We start from the raw sequence: 23,111 nt of genomic DNA, 5'->3' as shown, positions 1-23,111 counted from the left end.
TTCTTTCTCATCAGGCTATGAAAACCCTGGTTCAGATTCCAGGCAACACTGAGTGGACAATCGCTGCATGCCAGGGAACTGAGGGGCCTAGAAGCAGCCTCCCACAACCCAATGGCACAGTCCTGCCTTCATCCTCTGACTCAGGAGTCCCTCAAGGACCTGCCAGTCCAAACAGAGGTCCTCCTGCACCACTGGAGCAAGTGCCCTAGCTTGGTCATTGACCCCCACCTGGGAAAACCAACTGGGTTAATGCTTACGGTTTTGTAGCAGTATTCTTTTTTTAAAGTACATGGGAGTATAGTTTGGCAAATAAGGCTCTAGAACAGGGGTAGGCAACCTTGGCTATCCAACTGCTGCTGAACTATAATTTGCATCATTCCTATCTATGATCAATAACTTCAAGTTCAGCACTTCAAGTTCAGGACTTCAAGTTCAGCAACAGCTGGACAGCCAACATTGCCTACCCCTGTTCTAGAACATACTTGCTCTACTTAGGTAACTAGTAATTATCAGGATGTCCTAATGTGCAGCAATCACAAATGAGCTTAATAAGACTGCATCACCAAGCAATAACAACTGGAACCTTACTACATCAAAATACCCACACATGTATTACTACATAATACACATGTGAATTAGATCTCTGCCTAGTGAAAGGAGCCCTGTGGATAATCTACATCAGTGCTTATGTGCACTGTATATGTATTGAGAGACTTTATGTGCTGCTGCTTTGGTGCACAGTGCAAATTCCATGTAGAAAGGAACCATCTGACAGCTACTTTTTCAAAAGCAAGGGAGTGACTGTTCCATATAAAGAACAGATGAAGACTATGTACTGGAAACTGTTGGGGTGCAGGGATTCAGGAGCTGCATTCTAAACTATGGCTATCTTTTACTCTGAGACAGACTTTCTCAGCATATGAGCTTCAACTGAAGAAAGGCCATGAAGTGTGCTCAGGGTTGAATAAAAGCTTATTATGACATAAAATCAGATGATTCCTTAATATCCCTCCTCAATGTGCAGCAAGGATCCTCTAGACTTTATTAAGCCATGAATTATATCGAAAGGCATATACTCTGTACATTTAATCTTTATTGGACAGTATAAGTCTTGAGAGAGAAAATTACAGTTGAGGTTATACAGTAGAAGAAATACTTAATCAATTTTGATCTTTAAGTAGAAGCCATTCCTCAATTTGGATCTTGGCTCTACTACCTAATACTAAGGTACATGGTATACAGACTTTAGTTGAAACTATATATACTTTCTCGAATGTGTAGAAAGACAAACTCTTATACGCAAACTCATTTATGTCCTTTACCAAATGTTAGTGTATTCTAGATTTCACTGGATAGATGGATTTTTGCCATTATTTAGATATGTCCATATCAAGTTCATACATGAACTGGCTAGCTACTGTATAATCAGAATGTTGAAGTAGATAAAACAATTGGCCTAATGTAAAGGGGCAGTATTTGTTATTATGAACCTTTGACAAGCAGGTTGAAATTTTAATATTCAAAATTTGATTTCAATTAACCAATTCCTCAACATTTGATAGATCTGGTGAAACAAGGCTCCTTTTTCCTAAAACCGAGATTTCAACTATTCAATTTTCAGTTCTGAAATAGAAAAAGATTAGATTTTTAGCTCCTTCAAAAGTAGCTTTATTGATTCTGACTTACTAATCATCATAGTCAAAAGCATCTAGACATGTAACAGATGAGTGAAATTTCTAGGTTTTTAAAAAATCACTACTATGATTTTACATTTTGCCTTCAATTGGAAATGTATCTAGACACTAAAAAGACACTCATTTAATCCAGTTGGCATTGTTTACTACATCAAAACATCCTGTTGCTTAAGGGATTTAAACAAATTTACCATAGCTACCTCTAGAATGGAAAATAATTGGGAAATATACATTATTGCGGCAAGAGGAGAAACTGTAGAGGAAGGGGGGGGGGAAGGTCTCCAGCCATTAATCCAATTGGTAATTACCAAAGCATTTCCAGGATCTAATATTGCATCATAATAAGCCACAATGATACACATTGTTGTGCATCGCCCAGAGCCTTTGGATGGGGCAGTTTATAAATGTAATAAATGTAATAAATAATAATAATAACAATAATATTCAAAAACAGGAGGGAGGTGCCATAGCTTAGTGATAAGCACATGCTTTATATGCAGAAGGTCTTAAATTCAATCGCTAACATTTCTGATTAAAAGGATTAGTGATGTGCAAGACCTGCCCAAGGCCCTGAAATCCCAATTAAAACAGACATTACTGGGCTAGATGAATCAATGGTCTGATTCAACAGTATACACTTTTATATGTTCATATGAGAATATTTTATTTCATATGAACAAGTATGGATCCTTCTCTGTGCAGAGGTTGCACTAATTATGGATCAGCCTTTTCTAATGGCTTTATAAACATTTGTTTGTTTGTTTGTTTTAAGGGGTTTAACTCAAACCACTTCTGTTTCAAATCTGCTTCCAGAAACAATGTCTGACTGTGACACATTCAATGAGTTCTCCCACATTCAGGCTGATCTGGACTCTGCAGGGCCAGTTAGGGGGGTGTCTGGCAATCCATCTTGCATTATTAGATCAGATCTGTTTCAGTTTCTCACTCCTGAGGACATGGTTGCACAGCATTGAGCATGTGGGGCTGCCTCCAAAATGGTTGGTGCGATTACACTGAGGCCCCAAATGGGAAAAAACCACCTGAACTGGGCCATTGGAGGCTGGGGGAGGCAGGTGGGGGGAGGGGATTCTCTGGAGATGCCATCATCACTGCTGCAGCAGTGCCCCCCACAGAGGCAGTAAGCTGATTTTTTTAAAAAAAATCAATCAGAACCGCAGAACCAGCTCGAATTCAAGCCAAACCAGGGAAGGGGCTGTTGTTTGGGAGTGTGCAAAGCCGAACATGCCCTGTCTGGTTTGAGTCCGGTCTGGATTTGAACCGAACTGGGACAATTGGTTTTGTGCACACCCCTAGCTTGGAGCGGTGCAGCCTATCACCTGTTCTTCGGAACCTTGCCCAACATGGTTGATTTCGTCTTGCAGAGAGTTGTTGGAGCTGGGCTGGTTGATATCATGAATACCTCACTGAGGGAGGGCAGGATGCCATCTTGTTTGAAGGAGACAGTGGCTGGAAGCATGGGGTAGGTAAGCATGGGGTCAAGGCCAATGTGGTCTGCCAAACAGCTCTTAAGGCAACATTTGGTGAGATTTAGACTATATGATAAAAGGTGTGAAACAAAAGCTTGCCATGTGTGAAGATAGGGAAGGCACCTGTAAACAGAAAGGCGTTGTTTATAAGATGTGTGAAGATAGGGAAGGCACCTGCAAACAGAAAGGTGTGTTTTATAAAATTACTTGAATAGATTGTGGTGAATGTTATGTGGGAGAAACTGGAAGGCCACTACTGGTTAGGTTTAAAGAACATCTGGCAGATTCAAACTATATTAATAAGAAAGACCTTGGGCAATACACATGAGAGATAAGCATAAAGGAAAAACAATGCCACTTAAAGTGTTTTCTCTTGGAGACAGAACGTTGCACCCTTAAAAGAAAAATCAGAGAAGCATTGTACATTGAAATACTGAAACCAGGGATTAATGGCAAAGAAGAACTTAAAGAAATTCTGAGATATATTGGCCTCTAAAGGGTGTGTGGTTTAGCTTGTTCCTTTCTCCTCTCCCTCCTTGTTCATGCTAAGCTCGGAAAATTATTCTTATCTCTTCTCCCCCGTACTTTTCATCAGCCTCAGGTGGCTGGGAGAGTTTCAGCTTGTACTATATAAAAATGCTGGTTCCAACACTGTTAAACATCAAGCATTGATAATGACGTCTTTATGCTGAAATGTTTGCTTTTTATAGAATGTTGTTGGATTAATTTTCTTTTATTCGCAATAAAAAGGAGGTCTACAAAGGAGATATACGCCAGTCTCTAACCTCCCATAGTTGGGTAATATGATTGAGAGGGTGGTGGCTGACCAGCTCCAAGCAGTTTTGGAGGAAACTGATTATCTAGACCCATTTCAGAATGGCTTTAGAGCAGGCTATGGGGTTGGGACGGCCTTGGTCAGTCTGATAGATGACCTTTGCCAGGGAATTGACAGAGGGATTGTGACTCTGCTGGTTCTTTTGGATGTCTCGGCAACTCTGCTGGATGAAAACTTGCAGGCACAATATGCACAGAATAAAATCGCTTCCTTGCTGAACATACTTACCCACATATTTATGTTCTTACAAACAATGTTTAAGAGTTACAGCATACCTCTATGTTTCCCTTTGGGTGCCTTTCCACATTACTGCTGCATTCTGGCAGAGGCATGTTAAGGCCAGCTTTTCCTTTGAGCCAAAATGTTCTTTGCTGACCTTTGCCCTGGCAATCAACAAAAATAGCATGAAAGCAGAGTTATCTTACAAAAAAACAAAAATAACCTTCTCAGTGACTTCAAGTTTCTTAGGGATAGGTAGTTTAAAAGAGGAAGAATTCCCTTCAAAACAAAGGTGGAGATGAAAAAACGGGGATCTAGGGATGTTGAAATGTTAAGAGCTTGACATCTAGAGATGTGCACGAACTGAAGTGAGTTAACCAGCTTGTCCTAGTTCATCCCAACCACGAACAGATTTGGTGGTTCAAGTGCAGCACCCAGTGGGTGGGACTGGTGAGTGGCACCTTTAAAAGAGAGTAGAGCAGGTCCTTACCTATGTGACTGCCGCTCCATGCAGCTTTCTGCTGCAGAGGCACTCCTCCCACCGCCCAACTGCCTGTGCACTGTGGTGGCACACACATGGCCTCTGTAAATGCATGGAAGCCATCTGCATGGTCCGCATGCACGGCGGTGGCTAACACATGGCTTCAGTGTATGCGTGGAAGCCATTTGCATGGTCAGCATGATGTTGCTGACATCACGCAGGTAAGGACCTGCTCTACTCTCTTTTAAACGTGTCGTTCACTGCGCCCCCACCCCACCCCCAGGCACCACACTCAAACTGTTGAACCAGTTTGTGTTTGGGCCGAACCAGTTCATTTTCAAACCAGTGCATGAACCTCAGTTTGTGCATATCCCTATTGATACCTGTTCCACATTCAGATCCATCATCAGGGCAGATTTGCTTCAGGCAAGTTGTCAAGTGACTCTCTCACAGTCTCACGAGACATGTGGAGATAATCTAAATAGGCCAGTGCAAAGCTTCAGTGGCTGATTCAGTTTGGAGGAGATTCAGCAGAATTCAATCAGCTTGATCCAAACTGAAGTAACCATGGCTTAACCAAGCAGATTCACTTTTGAAGTGATTGGCCATTTTGACTCTTCCCTGCGTCATGCCCCACACCCCAAATTCTGCTGGTTACCTGCACAGGCAGGCTCTTTTTTATTTTCATCTGCATCTGGAAGCATTTTCTGTCATTTTAAAATGACTCTCAGAAGCACTTTTCCCCCTCTGTAGTCTTTCCATACTCAGACCTACTTAGCTTCAGCAAGGTTATTGAATCACGCACCTTCAAAACATGCCCTCAGGTTTGTGACAGGGCTTATTATCTGAATTGCAATATTTAATCAACAGAGTGAGGATGATTTGGCCCCTGGGTCCTTTGCAACAACAAGGGCTCACATACTGACTAACATCACACAAGTAAGAATGTTTCACACATAAGGGGATGAGACAATTGTCACCAATCTCCCTTCCCTCTGCTGCTCTGGATGCCCTGCCACAATATATCCCTGAAGGTTCCCCAATCCTCTGGGACATATTTTCAGGGGGCATTGGGGTAGTAAAGGGACGGGTGATTTGTAATAATACCCTCCCCTCTTACATGAGAAACTTCCTTAGCCATGCATGATGTGAACCTGTGTGTGAGCCTATGATTCTCTGAAAGCCATACCTTTATCCTTACTGTCCCTCTTTCTTCCAAATCATAACCTCCAATTCTTTGAAGAGCATTTGCTGTGACCATAGAAACATGGATTTGGAGAGCTACAAAAAGAAGAGGGTGGAATCTATTAATTTTATTGTGTATGGTCTATATTCAGTGGTGGACAGGGAGTTAGGAATTTCTAATTAAAAGGGATATGACCAATCACTTATTTTTCTAGTAGTTAAATCTTGCAGCATTAGGACGCAACTATGAAATTTTTTAAAATGGGCATTTGTAAACTGTGACAATACCAAAGGAGGGCGATATGTCCCTGTGGTTTCAAAACTATTTGAGGCAAAAGTAGTGGCACAGCTACTATACAGTACACAGTTGGACCCTTATTTTAACCTTGCCCAGATAGAGACAATACAATCTAAGCTTCTAAGATCAATTATGCAACCCCCTAAATGCGTCTCTAATACAGCATTAAGATTGGAATTGGGAGTCATGTGAGTGGAAACTCGAGTGTGGATTACCACCCTTAGCTATTGGCTGAAGGTGGTGAACCAATGGGTCTGGCCCCACTGATGCTTGAAGATAGTTTTCAATCACAGAGGAAGTCTCTCCTTTTAAGGCTCGCCTTTTATAGCTTTTCCCTTGAAGTGCTGCAATCAATGGGTTACAAACAATCAAAAAAGGCTGTAAAGCAAAGAATAGGCTGTAAAACCAGGAACTAGACAGGGGAAGTGCAACCCTGTTGGTTCTGCTGGACCTCTCGGCAGCATTCAATACCATCGACTATGGTATCCTTCTGGACCACCTCTTGAGTATGGGAATTGGAGGTAGTGTGCTGGAGTGGCTCTGTTCCTTTCTTGGGGGGAGGGTCCCAAAGGTGGTGCTGGGGGATTACTGCTCGGCCCTGTGGTCATTGACCTGTGGGGCCCCACAGGGTTCAGTTTTGTCCCCCATGCTGTTTAACATCTACATGAAACTGCTGGGAGAGGTCATCTGGGGACTTGGACTGACTTGCCAGCAATATGCGGGTGACACTCAACTCTATCTCTCCTTGTCACCTGATCCTAGGGAGGCAGTGGATGTCCTGAGTCAGGGATTGGAGACCATGATGGGTTGGATGTGGGCTAATAAACTGAGACTGAATCCGGACAAGACAGAGGTAATGTTGGTCAGTAGGAGAGCCAATTGGGATGAGGTGATTCTACTTGTTCTAGATGGGGTTGCACTCCCCTTGAAGGAGCAAGTATGCAGCTTTGGGGTATTACTGGACTCAATTCTGCTTTTGGAATCTCAGGTGGAAGTGGTAGCCAGGGGTGCCTTTCCACAGCTTCAGCTAGTGCGCCACAGTTACCCATGCCTTAGTCACGTCACGGCTGAATTACTGTAACACACTCTACGTGGGGCTGCCCTTGAAGAATATCTGGAAACTGCAGCTTGTACAAAATGCAGCAGCTAGGATTCTATCTGGAGCTGCCCTGTGTGATCATATCACACCTATTTTGAAAGAGCTGCACTTGTGTGTCCAGGTTAGGGATACTTGAGGGGCCACCTGCTCCCAAGAGTTGCTGCCTGCTTGGTGAGATCATGTGAGGGGGCTCTGCTCCGGGTGCCGACAATGCGGGAGGCTCAGTTGTGCACGCGGGACAGGGCCTTCTCTGTTGCTGCTCCCAGACTTTTGAATGCTCTCCCAGTGGTCATTCGCTCCTCGGACTCCATCACAGTTTTTAGAAAGCTCGTTAAATCTTGGCTTTTTATCCAGGCCTTTACATGATTGTTTTATTGCTGCTTCTGTGTGTGTTTATCTGTGTACAGTTTTTATGTTTGTATTTTATATATTTTAAATCAGATTTGTTGTCATATTTTTAGCTTAATACTTTTAACTGTCATTATTATTATTATTATTTTATTATTAACTTTTGTAAACCGCCTTGGGATTGTTTTTAATGAAAGGCAGTATATAAATTTAACAATAAATAAAATAAATATTGGGTATGGAATGGCAACAGGAGATATGTAAGGCCCCCAAACGACTTAAATCATGGAGACATGCCTTTAGCACCAAACCAGCTGATTATTGTCAAGCCGTAATAACTTCCAAATATCAAAGCTGGCCTGCTTTGACGTACTGCCTTCAGCAATTCTATATAGTAGATATGGCGGGGTTCCTTATTCTGAACGTTACTGTCTATGTAGTACAGAGGCCATAGAGGATGTGGGTCGTGTTTTATTATACTGTAATTTTTATAGGGATTCCCGTGAATCATTAATTTTACCCTGATTAAGGACCTACCAGGCAGAGGAGATGAAGCATTATATTTTATTTCTCTTATCAGACCATCAAGCCCACGTTACTCATAACGTGGCTAGGTTTTGTGTAATAGCAAAGAATATACGATGGCATCTAATGAGTAATCTACTGGAGTAATCTTCTATACTACTGTATATTTGTAAAGTTATTGTTGCTATATCATTGTATGGACCTGATTTTGTGCTCCCCCCGCTTGCTTCTGTACTGGTCAAAGACTGTAATAAAGTTTATCTATCTATCAAACTGTGGCAAATTTCAGCCTGAGCCAGAGCTTCAAATGGTATTTATAGCTGAGAATTAATTGGAAGCCTCTAATATTTATTTTATTTCATTTCATTTCATTTCTATACCACCCACCCCAGAACTGCTCAGGGCAATTTATATCAGAAATTCAAACCTTTTAAAATTTAACATAAAAGCAGTTGAAATATTAACAAAACTCATTTTAAAAACCATTTAAAACCTATTTATACTGTGTGTGTGAGATACACACACACAGATAGATAGATAGCAAGCAAGCTTTAGGTGGTACGTGGCAAGTCCTGCCCTCACAGTGCTAAACTAATCAGGGCACTGTGGGAGCACATATGCACTCAGGAAAATCCATTCCCAGCAGCTGCCATGTTGAAGACAAGTCGGCGGGGGCAGTGATGCTCCGAGAGGCCAGCAGAGGAAGCAGCAGCGGCACCCAGCCAGCCCAGAGTCAGCACCCATAACAGAGCCAGCCCCTGCAAGGGCATCTTGGCATTGCCAAGGGCTGGCCTAGGCATGTAGGAGCACAGGCAAACAGTGTGCCTCATGTGGGGGGGCGGCGAGGAAAAGTTTGTGCACAAGGCAAAGACGGGTCTGGGGCCGCCGCCACTGGAGGGGAGAGAAAAGGGGCAGATGGGGAAGAAGAAGAGAGAGAGAAAGAAAGAAGGGAGAGATGAAGTAGGGAAGAGAAAGAAAGAAGGGATAGATGAAGTGGGGAAGAGAAAGAAAGCGAGGACGAGGAGGGAGAAGGAAGAGCAGGAGCAGGGCTCAGATGAGGGTGGGGAGGTCTCTGGGGTGAGGGGGCTGTGGCAGGGAGGCAAAAAAAGCCATCTGCTAGCATGCAGATGCTCTGCACCATTCAAGCTAGTATATTATTAGAAGCCAGGCTAAAAAGCTAGGTCTATATTCTTTCTGGCTCTCTTGAAAGTGTCCAAAGATGATAAGCTTCTTATAGCCACAGTGAGTACATTCCAGTAGGGGTGACAACTGAGAAAGACCAATCTCAGGAGGGACATTAGGGAGAAACCACAGTAGAGCAAGGGACATCATGTTTAAAAGCAGTAAAATGTCTACACATTTGATAGGTATTCAGACAGATAAACAAACAATCTGTTGGCTTCTGGGCCAACTACAGTTCCCTTGGATACTACCTGCCCCCCAAACTGCCAATTCAGTAATGTTTGGAATGGTAGCAACTATTGATACAGAACTTGATGGCATACCAACAATTTTTCCCATATGAAATTTATTTTTGGGTGGGTTCTTATGGTCCATAGCATCTATGGTAAAAGTTAAATACTAGATCAGCGCATCATATTGAATGATTCATTGATAGATATACCACCCAAAACTCACATCTCTGGAAAGTTTACAATAAAATAACATAAATTAAAACAAGAATAAAACATTAGACATTAAATCAGCTTAACAGAACAACAGATACTTTAAATCTAATTAAAAGCTTGGGTGAATAAATGTGTCTTCACAGCCCTTTTAAAAGATATCAGAGATGGGGAGGCTCTTATTTCTGAAGGGAGTGCATTCCAAAGCCTTAGGGTGGCAACAGAGAAGACCTGTCCCTAAGCAGCCACCAGAGAAGCTGGTGGCAACTGCAGACAGACTTCACTGAATGATCTCATTAGGCAACCTGGTTCATAACAGAGAAGGTGTTCTCTTAAATACCCTGGGCCTAAGCTGTGCATGCACACCATTCCCAATTTCCATTCATGAGAACCTGGAAAGTTTTGGTGATGCAGGAATGGCAACATGACATTTACTTGACATCAACATCCATAGTTCAAATCCCAGATTAACTAGGTCGGGTAAATGCCAGGTTGGAGCAGTGCCAACCCCCACAATGCTGCAAATGTCCAAGTTCTAATGACTGGAAATCAGGAACACACATGTGCGCTAGTCCAGGACTTACCATTTACTGCAGATGTCCCTGAATGATCATGAGAAACCCCACTTTGTAACATTCCTAAGAACATCCTGTTGAATCAGATCAACAGTCCATTTAATCTAGCACCCTGCTTTCCACAATGGTCAGGCACATGTTCCAGGAAGCACACAAGCAGGGTATGAAAATAGGCCTCCCCCACTGTTGCTCCCTGGCAACTGGCCTAAGGGCCTCTCTTCAATATTACATGCTGCTGAAAGTTCTTCTCCACCTGCTAAATGTATCCATTGTTCCTGTAACCAATAGCCTCTCCTGAAATGGTTTCTGAAAGCAGGATGTGATAGGAAACAGACTTTCACAGTTACACCAACCTGTTACCCCATAACAAATGCATACAACATACGTAAGCTGGTACTTTCCATCCTTGAAGCTGTATTCACAGTGTCCCCAAAGAGGCAATAACGTGGCCTTGTGATCCCCACTACCCCTGCAACAACGGGGCCTGCAATAACAACAAAAGCGACAAGGAAAAGGTCACCCACAGAGAGAAAAGAAATACCACATGCTATGCTTTTCAGAATGTGATATCAAGGAATAATTGGATTTTACAGAGACTTGTTCTTGGAGGAAGGACAGGCCCTGTCTGCGTATGTTTTATGCTCCCTCTAAAACTGTATGTTTTGTTTCCTTGTTTGTACTTTCCTACTAAGTAAATGTCCTGTTCTGTAGAGTGTCTTGGCAAAACAGTTTGTCTTGAATACAAGATCAAAGTGGCATGCACAATTATTCTATCTAGGCTTTTTGAAGGGACCAAAATACTACCTTAATACTACTTTAGCTGCAGTTTAAGGCTTGGATCCAAACGCCACTCACAGGGGCTCCTGGGAACCAAAGGAGAGTTGCATTTGTGAAAGATTCTTACATGAGTACAACTTTGCTTCTCTTTGTGATATGATCAGTTGTCCATGCAATGTTATGCACACTTCCTGGGAAACAAGTCCCATTTAATCAGTGGGGTACTTGTAAGTAATGATGCATAAGTTTACATTGCACATCTGATATAATTTCAAGGTGAATTTGATTCAAAACCAAGGAGAGATCAGTTACATGTTCCAATTTTATTCTGCTTCTTGTAGATCATATCCAGTTTTTATTTGAAAACCAGCAGAGTTGGCAGCTATGATACAGAGAATGAAATGTTGGCACTTACCTGAATAGTCATACTCCTCAGAGGTAGGGAGTGTATCCTAAGCTGGGTTGTTCCTCCCACTTGCTCCAAGACAGGGCCAATCAGAAGAAGGCTTGCTGTGGCCACGTGGGAGGGGCTACATCCTCAGCCTCCAGCTTAGAGGCCCTGGAAAAAATGCTCCAGTGCCAAGAAATAGATTTAATCTGAACGTCAAACCAATAACAACAAACAAACTGAGATAGGGGGAAAACCCAAGGAATATGACTTATCACTAACAAAATACCCCAGGGAGAATGGACCACCCCAGAAAGGAAACTGCCCTTCAGGACAGGACAGGACAGAAGCCCAAAAAGGACCAGATGATGCATGGGAGGGAAGGATACATTCCCTGCCACTGAGGAGAATGACCTTTCAGGCAAGTGTCAATGTTTCATTCTCCCTCAGTTGGGGAGTGTATCCTAGGCTGGGACCTGCCAAAGCCCCTTAACCTTTCTGGGTGGGACAGAGAGACTGGTCCTCAGTTTGAAACTACTTGTTGTATGAATAGCTCCATCTCCTGAATGAGGCATCAGCAGATGCCAATTTCTGCATCTATAGTGCCTTAATGAAGGTAGACAAGGATGTCCAAACAGCAGCCTTACAGATGTCAACCAAGGGTGCCAGGGTGGATAGGGCTACAGAAGTTGTGGCACATCTGGTGGAGTGTGCCATAATCCCCTGGGAGGAGCTAGAGCTTGAGAGGAGTAGACCAAGTCAATACACTGACAGATCAACCTGGTTAGGGTGGAATTGGATACCTTATGACCCAGAGAACAATCGCAGAAAGAAACAAAGAAGAATTAGGTAACTCTAAAGGACTTGGTGTTCCACAAATAGACCCTGACAGCCCTATGCACATCCAAAGTGTGCCATGCTTTCTCCTTGGGTGAAGAAGGGTGGGAACAGAAAAAAGGTAACATGAATTCTTGTGATCTATGAAAAAGATAATTTATGTTAGGTATAAAGGGAGGGTATGCCCTTAGGAGCACATAGTAAGGACTAAACAGAGCTCCTTGTGAACTGAAAGAGTCCCCAACTCTGACACCTTGCACACAGATGTAATTGTGATAAAAAAAAGAAGACCTTGAGGGATAGAAATTTCAAAGAAACTGACCTGAGCAATTTGAACGAAACTTTGGTCAGGACTGTAAGAACAATATTCAGGTCCCAGGTAGGGAACCAGTGAACTGTGAGAGGCTTGAGAATGGAAGCTCCTTTTAGGAACCTTCTAACATGAGGATGAGTAGTAAGTCTGGAGCTACCATCTGCATCCAGAAATGATGCACTGGTTGCCACCTGACCCCTAAGGGTATTGGGATGGAGTCCCCTATCCAGACCCTTCTGCAGGAAACTAACAACTGGGAGACTGACACAGCTAAGAGAAAAACTGACTTGAGTGTTACAGCAGCCCATAAAGGTCTTCCAGGTAGCCAGCCTTCAAGAGCCCAGGATGGTACTCAGGACACTTTGAGAATAGCCACAGGCCCCTTATGAGCTCCGTTCAACCTTCATGCAAACAGTTTCATACATTCTGGTTCTGGATGGAACCTGGACCCTGATCAAGAAGCTGAAGATCTGATCCCAAGTTTATAGAAGCCTCCAAGGAAAGCTCCAACAGGTCTGAGAACCACAGCCCATCGGGGCAGTCGAGCACAACCAGACTAATTTCTATGCACAGGGAGCAAACCCTGCGAATTGATTGAGGAATAATGGCTGTTGGAGGACTTGCATACAGCAGGTCCTCTGGCCATGGCGCTGTCAGTGTGTCAATGTGCATTGGTAACTGGACATGAAATGGGGATGCTTGGCATTATTTGGCATGGTGAACAAGTCCATGAGGGGTGTGCCAAACCTTTGTACTATCTGATAGAAGGCCTTGGAGAAGAGACCTGGGACAAGGACATGTCCTTGACTCCAGACTCCGCCTGGTTGACCTGGGACAAGGACATGGTTGTATCTGATGATGTGGAGGAACTCCCAGAGGGAGTTCTGGACTGCTCATCACTCCAGCCAGTTGATGCTGTGCTTTCTCTTGGCTGCAGACCACTGGCACTGTGCTAGGTGGTAGAAACAATGAGCACCCCCCACCCCCAGACTGGCATCTGTTGTTACTGAAACCTGAGACACCAGAAGGAAGTGGATTCCCTTCAGTGTGGCAGATGAAGTCCACTATGTGAATGAAGATACCAACTTCTTGTGGAATGTGACTTTCTGTTGTGATCTTTCCATGATTTTTTCCTGCCATGGAAGGAGCATCTATGGCAGGGGGCAAGAGTGGAATCTTGCCTAGGTTATGAGATCTATTGTGGAAATCATGGCCCCCTGAAGTTGGCTTAGTGAGAAGAGGTTTGACCTTGGGCATTGCTGCAGAACTCAACAGCCCTGCACAATCTTCTGCCTGTGGCATGGAGCAAAGAAACCACTCCCTTGAGTGTGTCTATATTAGCTCCGAGGTGGTGAAAGCTGGTCTGAAGTGTCAGGGAGCTTTTTTGTTTGTTCACTATGAACTTGTAGCTCTGGTGACATAGAAGGGTATCCCATACGTCCCTGAAGTCCTTTAGCTATGAGGAGGACCTGAATAAAATGTCCAAAAATGGGTACAGATGGACTCTCTTGGTCCTCAAGTGTACCACAATTGCTACCATGATCTTGGTGAACACCCATGTTGACAGACCGAAGGGAAGAGCCCAGTACAGAAAGTGGAGCCTGTTGTAGGCAAAACGGAAAAACAGAATACAGTGAAGAATGGAGTAGAGATTTACATAGTTGAAGTCCAGGATGGCTCTTCACTGCCTGTTCTTTTTTGGTACAATGAAAAGGATCGAGTACACCCCTTGTTGATATTCTGATGGTGGAACTGGTTCTGTGACTCGAATCTGGAAGAGATACTGAATGGCTTGCAGTATTAGTCTGTGTTAGCCCTTCTTTCGGGACTTGGGGGATGGTAGAAACCTATCTGGTGGTTGAGATAGGAATTACAGGGAATGACTGTGGGAGGTGGTCTGTTGTATCCAGGAGTCCGAAGACATTTGGTGTCATGTGAAAGTGAAACTCTGCAGGTGCCCCACTACATGCTGGGAATAGTCATTGTGAGCTGTTGCATTTGAACCCCATTTTGTGGGAGTTGTTGGCCTGGGGATTCTTGTGAGCCACAGCATCACGAAAGGAGAACTGAAGTTTGGTCCAGGAAGCTCAGTTCTGTTTGAATGAGTGGGCAACTTGGACTCCTTAAACTGAGAAGTGAATGGCCTGTTTGACCTTCCATCCTCCTTTGAAGAAGAAGATGGAATAGCCTTCTTTTTATCTTTCATCACATCCAGAACCGGTTAAAGGACTTGGCCAAAGAGCTTCCCATCCTAGAAAGATTAATTAGCCAAATTAATGTGAGACTTCTGGTCTACCTTCCAGTTCTTTAACCATAACATCTGACAAATGGATACATTAGACGCCAGGGCTGTGGCAGAAAGCTGAGTAGCATCCAATGAAGAGTCGACTGCAGCTTCCCCCAATCTGTTTAAACCTTGTTTGAATTTAGCAGAACACTGAGGGATCAATGGAAGGAGGTCTTTGATATTTGTTGCATAAGATGGATGCACAAACAAAAATAGAAATAGCCATGGAGGCTCGCATTAACAAGGCTATGGCTGTGTGTGATCTGTGTAAGGCTGCATTGCACCTCTTATCATCCTGTTGTTTTTTGTTTGTTTGTTTGTTTGTTTTTAAGTCAGATCTATCCTTTGGCAAAATTGCTCCAGTGATGAGAGCAACCACTTTAACACTGTTTAGGGGGACTTTAAGTTTGTCCATCATAACAGCCTTAGGGCTGTATAGGAGCTCCTCACTGGTGGTAATGGACCTTTGCCCTCAGTGGGGTTATCCCACTCAGATTGAATGGTTTGTAAACAAAAAACAAAAAAAAAATCACTTATGGACATGGCATGGCTATCTCTTGTGACTTGACCATTGCAAGTACCTGTATTCCCTTCTGTTGTATTGGGGGAGGAAGGTAAGGTGACTTTCGGCCTGAAAATTTTGTGCACCTTTTGCAAAAGGACTGGGAAGTCCTGTAGAGAGAAAAGGTGATAGGAGACAGACTGTGAGAGCCCTGCATCATCCCTGGAAAGCTTACCCTCCTCATGGTCAGAGATAGAATATTCAGACTCGTTCCCCCCTAAGAACGTAAGAACAACCCTGCTGGATCAGGCCCAAAGCCTATCTAGTCCAGCATCCTGTTTCAAACAGTGGCCCACCAGATGCCCCTGGGAAGCCCACAAGCAAGAGGTGAGGGCATGCCCTCTCTACTGCTGTTGCTCCCCTGCACCTATTCCAGTTCTACAATATCCACATTTATGTATGTATGTATTTATTTATTCTTAAATTTGTATGCCGCCTTTCATTAAAACAATCCCAAGGTGGTTTACACAAAAACCACCCCAATATTCCCCTCACTCCCAGAAAAAAAGTCTGTGTATGCCCATGTGCCCACTATATCTATGTTTTCATTGGTAACCAAGCACCCAGTTCACCCATCTTGGCTCGGAGGCTTCAGGAATTGGCATATAAGTGCTGGGATATGCAACAACTGCAGCCTAACTTGCTGTATAGTATGCATGTAATCTGCTATGAAGCCAGAAGGGGCACTGTAGTTTCCTCTGTATTGGTTGTGCTAGCTAGGAGTTTCTACTTTCCTTGTTCCTGTATATGTGAGTCAGCAAGTTCTGCACTGACCTCTAAGCATTTGTCTCACAAGTAAAGTTGTCTTAAACCTTGCACTGATGTTTGTTCTGAAAACCATGCAGACAGCTCACATTCTGCAACAGGTTATAGGCCCAGACTTCTTCAGAGCAACTGAGTATACAGCCCAGAACGACTTTGAAGGGCAAATGACCTTGAAGCAACCTTTAAAGAGCAGAAGCCACAAGGAGATCCTCTGAGAGGGAGCCTGCTGAATGCTAATAAGCAAAGCTAGGATTTTTCAAAAGAAAAATGGCTTGGAGCTCTGAATTTAAGCTCTCTGTGGGAAAGCAGAATAATGGAAATTATCTGCTATGGAAGTTTAAAGTAGCAATGCTTCTAACTAAGGATGACTTGTGGGAAGTTACTAACACAGACAGACCAGCAGCAAATCCCAAAGAATGGGATAGAAAGGACAGACAGGCATGGAGAACCATTAGTCTACTAGTGGAAGATGACCAATTGATTCACATAGGGAATCAGGCTACAGCAAAGGGCATGTGGAATGCATTGAGAAATTTGCATGAAAGAACTGGTTTGAAAAGTAGACTATTGACTATTCCTTTTGAGGAAGCTGTTTGGGGAGGGAACAGAAATGCAAAACCACATAAATGTCATGCTGGAAGTGGTGGCACAATTGCATGGAATTGGGGAAAAAATAAAAGATAGTCACATACCAGCCCTATTACTATGTAGCTTGCCTGACTCCTATGGCACCCCCATTAATGCCCTTGAGAAAAGGCCTGAGGACGACCTAACACTGGAATTTGTGAGAGGCAGACTTCTGGATGAATTCCAGCACAGAAAGGAAGTTATGGAGCACTGTATCAGTCAGAATGGAGAAGCTTCACTGAAAACTGCAGGAGGCAAGGTGCACAAGAAGGAAACGAAAGCATGTTTCCGGTGCAAGGAAGAGGGACATTTAAAGAAAGACAGCTCCATATGGAAGGCAGAACAATGGAAACTGAAAAGAAAGTCTCCACAAGCACTTAAGCAAAAGGCAAAACCTATGAATAATGACAGAACAATGAATTAAATGCTTCAAAGTGACACAGAGTAACTCCTCCCAGGGCTAGTGAGTTGACTCTGGTGCTACTAGTCACATGACCAGTGATAAAGACTTTTTCATGTAACTGGACTTGAGCAACAAGGAAAAAAATTACATTGCGGATGAAAGTAGCGTAACTGCAGAGGGAATTGGACAGGGACTTCTAAACTGCACCAAGACAGATGGGGACCTTGTCACTATACCAGTAAAGGATGTGCTATATGTGCCTGACTTGGAAGGTGGTCTCTTATCGGTTAAGCGCATGGCAACCAAAGGTCTCACCATTAAGTTACAGGGCAATGAGTGCACAATTCAAGAGAAAAACCCTGGCCAGAGCAATTGCAGATGAACACTTGCATCACTTGAGCACAGCAATGGAGCAGGTGAAGCTCACCACACATAAGTGTCTCAGCCATAGGCACTCCGAAAGTGTAAAAGAACTGGTGAAACAGCACCTGACCAAAGACCTTATGATGTCAGCCTGTTCAATGACTATGAAGTGTGACTGCTGTATCAGAGCTAAGGCTACAAGAGCAACATTACCCAAAGCAAGCCAAACCAGAGCTTCAAAACCACTTGCTCTCATACACAGTAATGTATGCAGCCTGATGCAAGTACCAACACCAAGAGGCAGATACATATTGACCTTTATAGATGACTTCTCAGGATATACAGTCACCTATCTTATAAAGCACAAGGATAAAGTGTTAGAAAAGCTACAAGTCTACATATCCATGGCAAGTTACAGATTTCAGTGCATGCCACTTATACTTCAGACCAACAATGGAGGCGAGTTCACAGGAAAGAAAATTGAGGATTTCTTAAGAGCTCATGGAGTCAAGCATCACAAAATGGTCCCATAAACACCCAAACAGAATGAAGTGGCAGAATGCAAAAATAGGACCCTAACAGAAATGATCAGATGCATGCTGACAGATTCAATTCTACCTGAAAAATACTGCGGAGAAGCAGCAATCACAGCTACATATTTGCAAAACTGATCCTTCTCCACAACAGTGAAGAAAACCCCATATGAACTGTGTGGTATGGAGAAAAACCCAGTGTGGGATATATTAAATTATTTGGGTGCAAAGCGTACATATATATATCCCAAAAGACAAATGTACCAAGTTGCAAAACAGGGCAGTGGAAGGAATTCTAGTTGGCTACAGTGAATGCTCCAAAGGATACAGAAGTCTAGACGTAAACACAGATAAAGAGACTATTACTAGCAGCGTGACATTTGAGGAAAGCTTTGCTGATGATGTCATTACTTTACAAGAATCAGGAGAACTACCACTCAAAGACACAGAAGAACCTTCTGAACAAATGGTTGAAGTTAATATACAACCAACTGAAGTGCAGAGGGAAGAAGAATCAACAGAGGTTGAACTAAGATGATCATCCAGGACAAACAAAAGTAAGCCACCTCTCCACCTGTCATATAAAGCTAGTACCAATAGGTTACCTGAACCATCATCCTGGGAAGAGATCCGGGAAATGTCAGAAGGGGAAGCCAACCAATGGGCTAAGGCAGACATTTGAGATTAAATATAATGCAGAAGACAAAATTGAGTGGAACAAGGCTTGGCTTATTGCAAAAGGCTACTATCACGCCCTCGCTCTCAGATAGCAAGGAGGAAGGGGATGCTGACAGCCCTTCAGCTGATGCAGGGGTGCCTGAGGGGCAGAGCCTGGCTGTCAGTTCCCAAGAGACGGCTGAAGCAGGTCCGGCTGCTGTCTCAGAGCAGGTACAGCAGTCTGAGGCAGCAGAGACAGGGACTGATGAACCAGAGGATGAGCCGTGCAAGCAACCCCCATTGACTCCACAGCAGAGACGGGTTACAAGATGGCAGGCACATCTGGAATCAGTCAGGAGAAGTAAGCGCCTCTTGCAGAGGGCTGATAAGCCTTGAATCCCTGCCAGCTGAGAGTTATAAGCCTGGACTATAAATCACGTCTACAACTTGCAGTTAGCTGCTGGAAGGCAATGTATGTCATCCCTAGTGTTGACAGCTTTCAGCCTGAGCCAGAGAGAGAGAAATATTTCCAAGCCATGTTTCGCTTCTGCAACCCAGTTTAGTCTTTTGTGAACTATCATCCAAGACTTCCCTACCAGATGGCCAGATTTCTGACAGCTACTCACAAACATTTGGAGAGGATTATGATGAAATATTCACCCCAGTTGTAAAGCACACAACAATTAGGACATTACTAGGTGTTGCAACTGGAAGAGGCATTGCCAAGGAAGTCCAACATTGATGTGTTGGACTTCAGAAGAGGAAACTTCCAAAAAATGAGAGGACTGGTAAAAGGGATGCTGAAAAGGAAAGTCAGGAGGTTCAAATCACTCCAGAAAGCATGGAACTTATTTAAAACCACAATACTAGTCAATAAAGGGTGCAAAAAGAGTCTGAGGAGCACATAGCTAGAAGTGTCATGGAGAATAACAAAAACTTCTTTAAATATATCAGAAGCAGAAAACCTGCCTGAGAGGCGGTTAGAACCTTAGATGATGAGGGAGTGAAAGGGATTATTAAGGAGGATAAGGATATTGCAGAGAAGCTGAATGAGTTCTTTGCATCTGTCTTCATAGCGGATGACACTCACCATATGCCCTCTCCAGAATTGAGCTTTCCAGCTTTAGCGGGTGAAGAACTGGGCCAATTTGAGGTGAAAAGGGAAGATGTTCTAAACTGTCTTAAAAAACTAAAAACTAACAAATTGCCAGGGCCAGATGGCATCTACCCAAGAGTTATGAAGGAACTCAAATGTGAAATTACTGAGCTCCTAGGAAAAATATGTAATTTGTCCCGACAGTCAGGCTCTGTACCAAAGGACTGGAAAGTAGCTAATGTAACTCTGATTTTCAAAAAGGGATCCAAGGTGGATCTGGGAAATTACAGGCCAGTTAGCTTAACTTTGGTGCCAGGTAAATTGATGGAACGCATACTTAAGGACAAAATTGTTAAACACATAGAAGAACGGGCTTTGCTAAAGGAGAACCAGCATGGCTTCCACAAGGGTAAGTCATCCTCACTAACCTTTTAGAGTTCTTTGAGAGTGGCAATAGGCATATGGATAAAGGTGAAATGGTTGATATAGTATACCTGGATTTCCAAAAAGATTTTGACAAAGTTCCTCACTAAAGGCTCTTGAGTAAACTTAGCAGTCATGGAATAAGGGGACAGGTTCATGTGTGGATTGGTAACTGGTTGAAGGACAGGAAACAGAGGGTAGGAATAAATTGACAGTTTTCACAATGGAGGAAAATAAGAAGTGGGTTCCCCCAGAGATCTGTACTAGGATCAGTGCTCTTTAACTTGTTCATTAATGATCTAGAAGTTGGGGTAAGCAGAGAGGTGGCCAAATTTTCAGATGACACTAAACTATTTAGGGTAGTGAAATCCAAAACAGATTGTGAGGAGCTCCAAAAGGATCTCTCCAAACTGAGTGAGTAGGTGACAAAATGGCAAATGCGGTTCAATGTAAGTAAATGTAAACAACAGCAACAGCAACAAGTATTTATACTGCTTTTCAACAACAGTTTCCAAAGCTGTTTACATAGAGAAATAAATAATTAAATAAGATGGAACCCTGTCCCCAAAAGGCTCACAATCTAAAAAGAAACATAAGATAGACACCAGCAACAGTTATTGGAGGTACTGTGCTGGGGCTGGATCAGGCCAGTAACTCTCCCCCTGCTAAATAAAGAGAATCACCACGTTGAAAAGGTGCCTCTTTGCCTAGGTAGCAGGGGTAAAGTGATGCATATTGGGGCAAAAAATCCCAACTTCACATATACACTGATGGGATCTGAGCTGTCAGTAACTGACCAGAAGAGTGATCTTGGGGTCATGGTCGACAGCTTGCTGAAAGTGTTGACTCAGTGCATGGCAGCTATGAAAAAGACAAATTCCATGCTAAGGATCATTAGGAAGGGGATTGAATATAAAAAAACTAGTATTATAATGCCATTATACAAATCTATGATATGGCCACATTTGGAGAATTGTGTACAGTCCTGGTCACCATATCTTAAGAAAGATACTGTAGAACTGTAAAAGGTGCAGAAGAGGGCAACCAAGATGATCAGGGACCAGAAGCACCTTCCTTATGAGGCAAGGCTACAGCATCTGGGGTTCTTTACTTTGGAAAAGAGGTGACTACGGGGAGACATGGTCAAGATATATAACATTATGCATGGAGTAGAGAGATTGGACAGAGAAAATTTTTTCTCCTTCTCTCACAACACTAGAACCTGGGCCATCCCATGATACTGAAGGTCGGGAAAATTAGGATCAACAACAGGAAGCACTTTTCCACACAGTGCATAATTAATCTATGGAATTCTCTGCCAGGGGATGTGTTGATGGCCACTAGCTTGGATGGCTTTAAAACTGGCTTAGACAAATTTGTGGGGGACAAGTCTATCAATGCCAACTAGTCTGGTGGCTATAGGCCACCTCCAGCCTCAGAGGCAAGATGTCTCTGAATACCAGCTGCAGGGGAGCAACTACAGGAGAGAGGGCATGCCCTTACCTCTTGCTTGTGGGCTTCCCAAAGGCATCTAGTGGGCCACTGTGTGAGGCAGGATGCTAGACAAGATAGGCCTCAGGCCTGATCCAGCAGGGCTGTTCTTATGTTCTTTTGTTTGAGAGACTCTGTTGCAGTCTCCAGCAGTTTGGAGACTCCAAACTGCTGGATGAATCGCTAGAATGCTCCATGGGCTTTAGAGTGCCCTTTAGAGTTTGAATTGATGGCTGAGACAGTGCAGGGGCCTGGAGACAAAGATGGTTGGAGTTTGCACCCTGGCATAGAATTGGAGGGAACTGGAGAGGGCTGTCTCTTGCTAAGTTCATCCGCCACCAGTTGCCTGAGAAGGGTCTGGAGGTATGCAGGAATTGCATACCTCCAGACCCTTTCCCTGGGTCTCCATCTCTTTCTCTGGGCCAGATCCAACACACACTCAGGGATGATTGGAGCTGTTGAGATTCTCCCCTTCAATTGGCATCTGTTAGTTGTGCCTGTGTTGCCCACTGGTGGTTTGTGATGGCCCTGGCTGTCCATGTGCCCCTCGGCTTCAGATTCCATGGTTGCCAAACCCCTGTTATCAGGAGCATTGGGAATGAATATCAGCGACTGCTTGTTGGAGGGCTTTTGTTTAATTGAGGCCTTGTGAGGGAGTGCGCCTCCTTTGGCTTCTTTGGGTGGGCTTCAGTGGCAACAACTACTGCCGCAAGCCAGTCCTCCCAACAAACTGAAGTTCTGGTGGAGTCCTCTGAGAGAGAGGGAGAGGGCTCTCCCTCGCTGCTATGTGCATGAACAACCATGTTGTAGAAGCCGCAACGTGACTCATCAGACTCAGAATCATGGCTCCCCAGCACCTGAAGAATTGTTTCTGCCAAGCCTCTATATCCCTTTCCACCTAACTTGCTGCTAATCCACATGAGGAAAGGCAGGGGGAGGGGAAAAATGCAAGTAAGCTTGCACCCACTAACTAAAGATGCTCGTGCTCCAAGTGAGACAGGGCAAAAGCTAGAGGCTGAGGGGGTAGCCCCTCCCACATTGCCTCAGCAAACCTTCTCTGATTGGCCCTGTCTCGGAGCAGGTGGTTGAAGCAACCCAGCTTAGGATACACTCTCCCACTGAAGGAGAATGGAGACTCTGAGCAGCCATCAGACATATTTGAGCATTGTTCAGAATAGTTCTGAGGGAAGGGGAGATTGGTGAAAATTGCCCCTTTAC

At 43.8% G+C, this 23,111-nt stretch overlaps 1 protein-coding gene across 1 annotated transcript in view; it reads right to left on the bottom strand.

Annotated features, from left to right (window-relative positions):
* Positions 1–1,124: 1,124 nt before the first annotated feature.
* The window catches only part of LOC128350597 (guanylate cyclase 2G-like), a 114,579-nt gene continuing 92,592 nt past the window's right edge, over positions 1,125–23,111 (bottom strand). Inside the window, exons 19-22 of the mRNA XM_053308994.1 lie at positions 10,757–10,855; positions 5,906–5,997; positions 4,292–4,399; positions 1,125–1,623 (exon numbers count right to left, since the gene is read on the bottom strand). Coding sequence (XP_053164969.1) covers positions 1,618–1,623; positions 4,292–4,399; positions 5,906–5,997; positions 10,757–10,855 — 305 coding nt within the window. The 3' untranslated portion in view covers positions 1,125–1,617. The remainder of the gene's footprint in view (positions 1,624–4,291; positions 4,400–5,905; positions 5,998–10,756; positions 10,856–23,111) is intronic.

The sequence above is a fragment of the Hemicordylus capensis genome, chromosome 3 (assembly GCF_027244095.1).
Source record: "Hemicordylus capensis ecotype Gifberg chromosome 3, rHemCap1.1.pri, whole genome shotgun sequence".
NCBI classification, from domain to species: Eukaryota; Metazoa; Chordata; class Lepidosauria; order Squamata; family Cordylidae; genus Hemicordylus; species Hemicordylus capensis.
The sequence above is the reverse complement of the archived record's forward strand: the minus strand, read 5'-3'. Positions and strand labels throughout refer to the sequence as shown.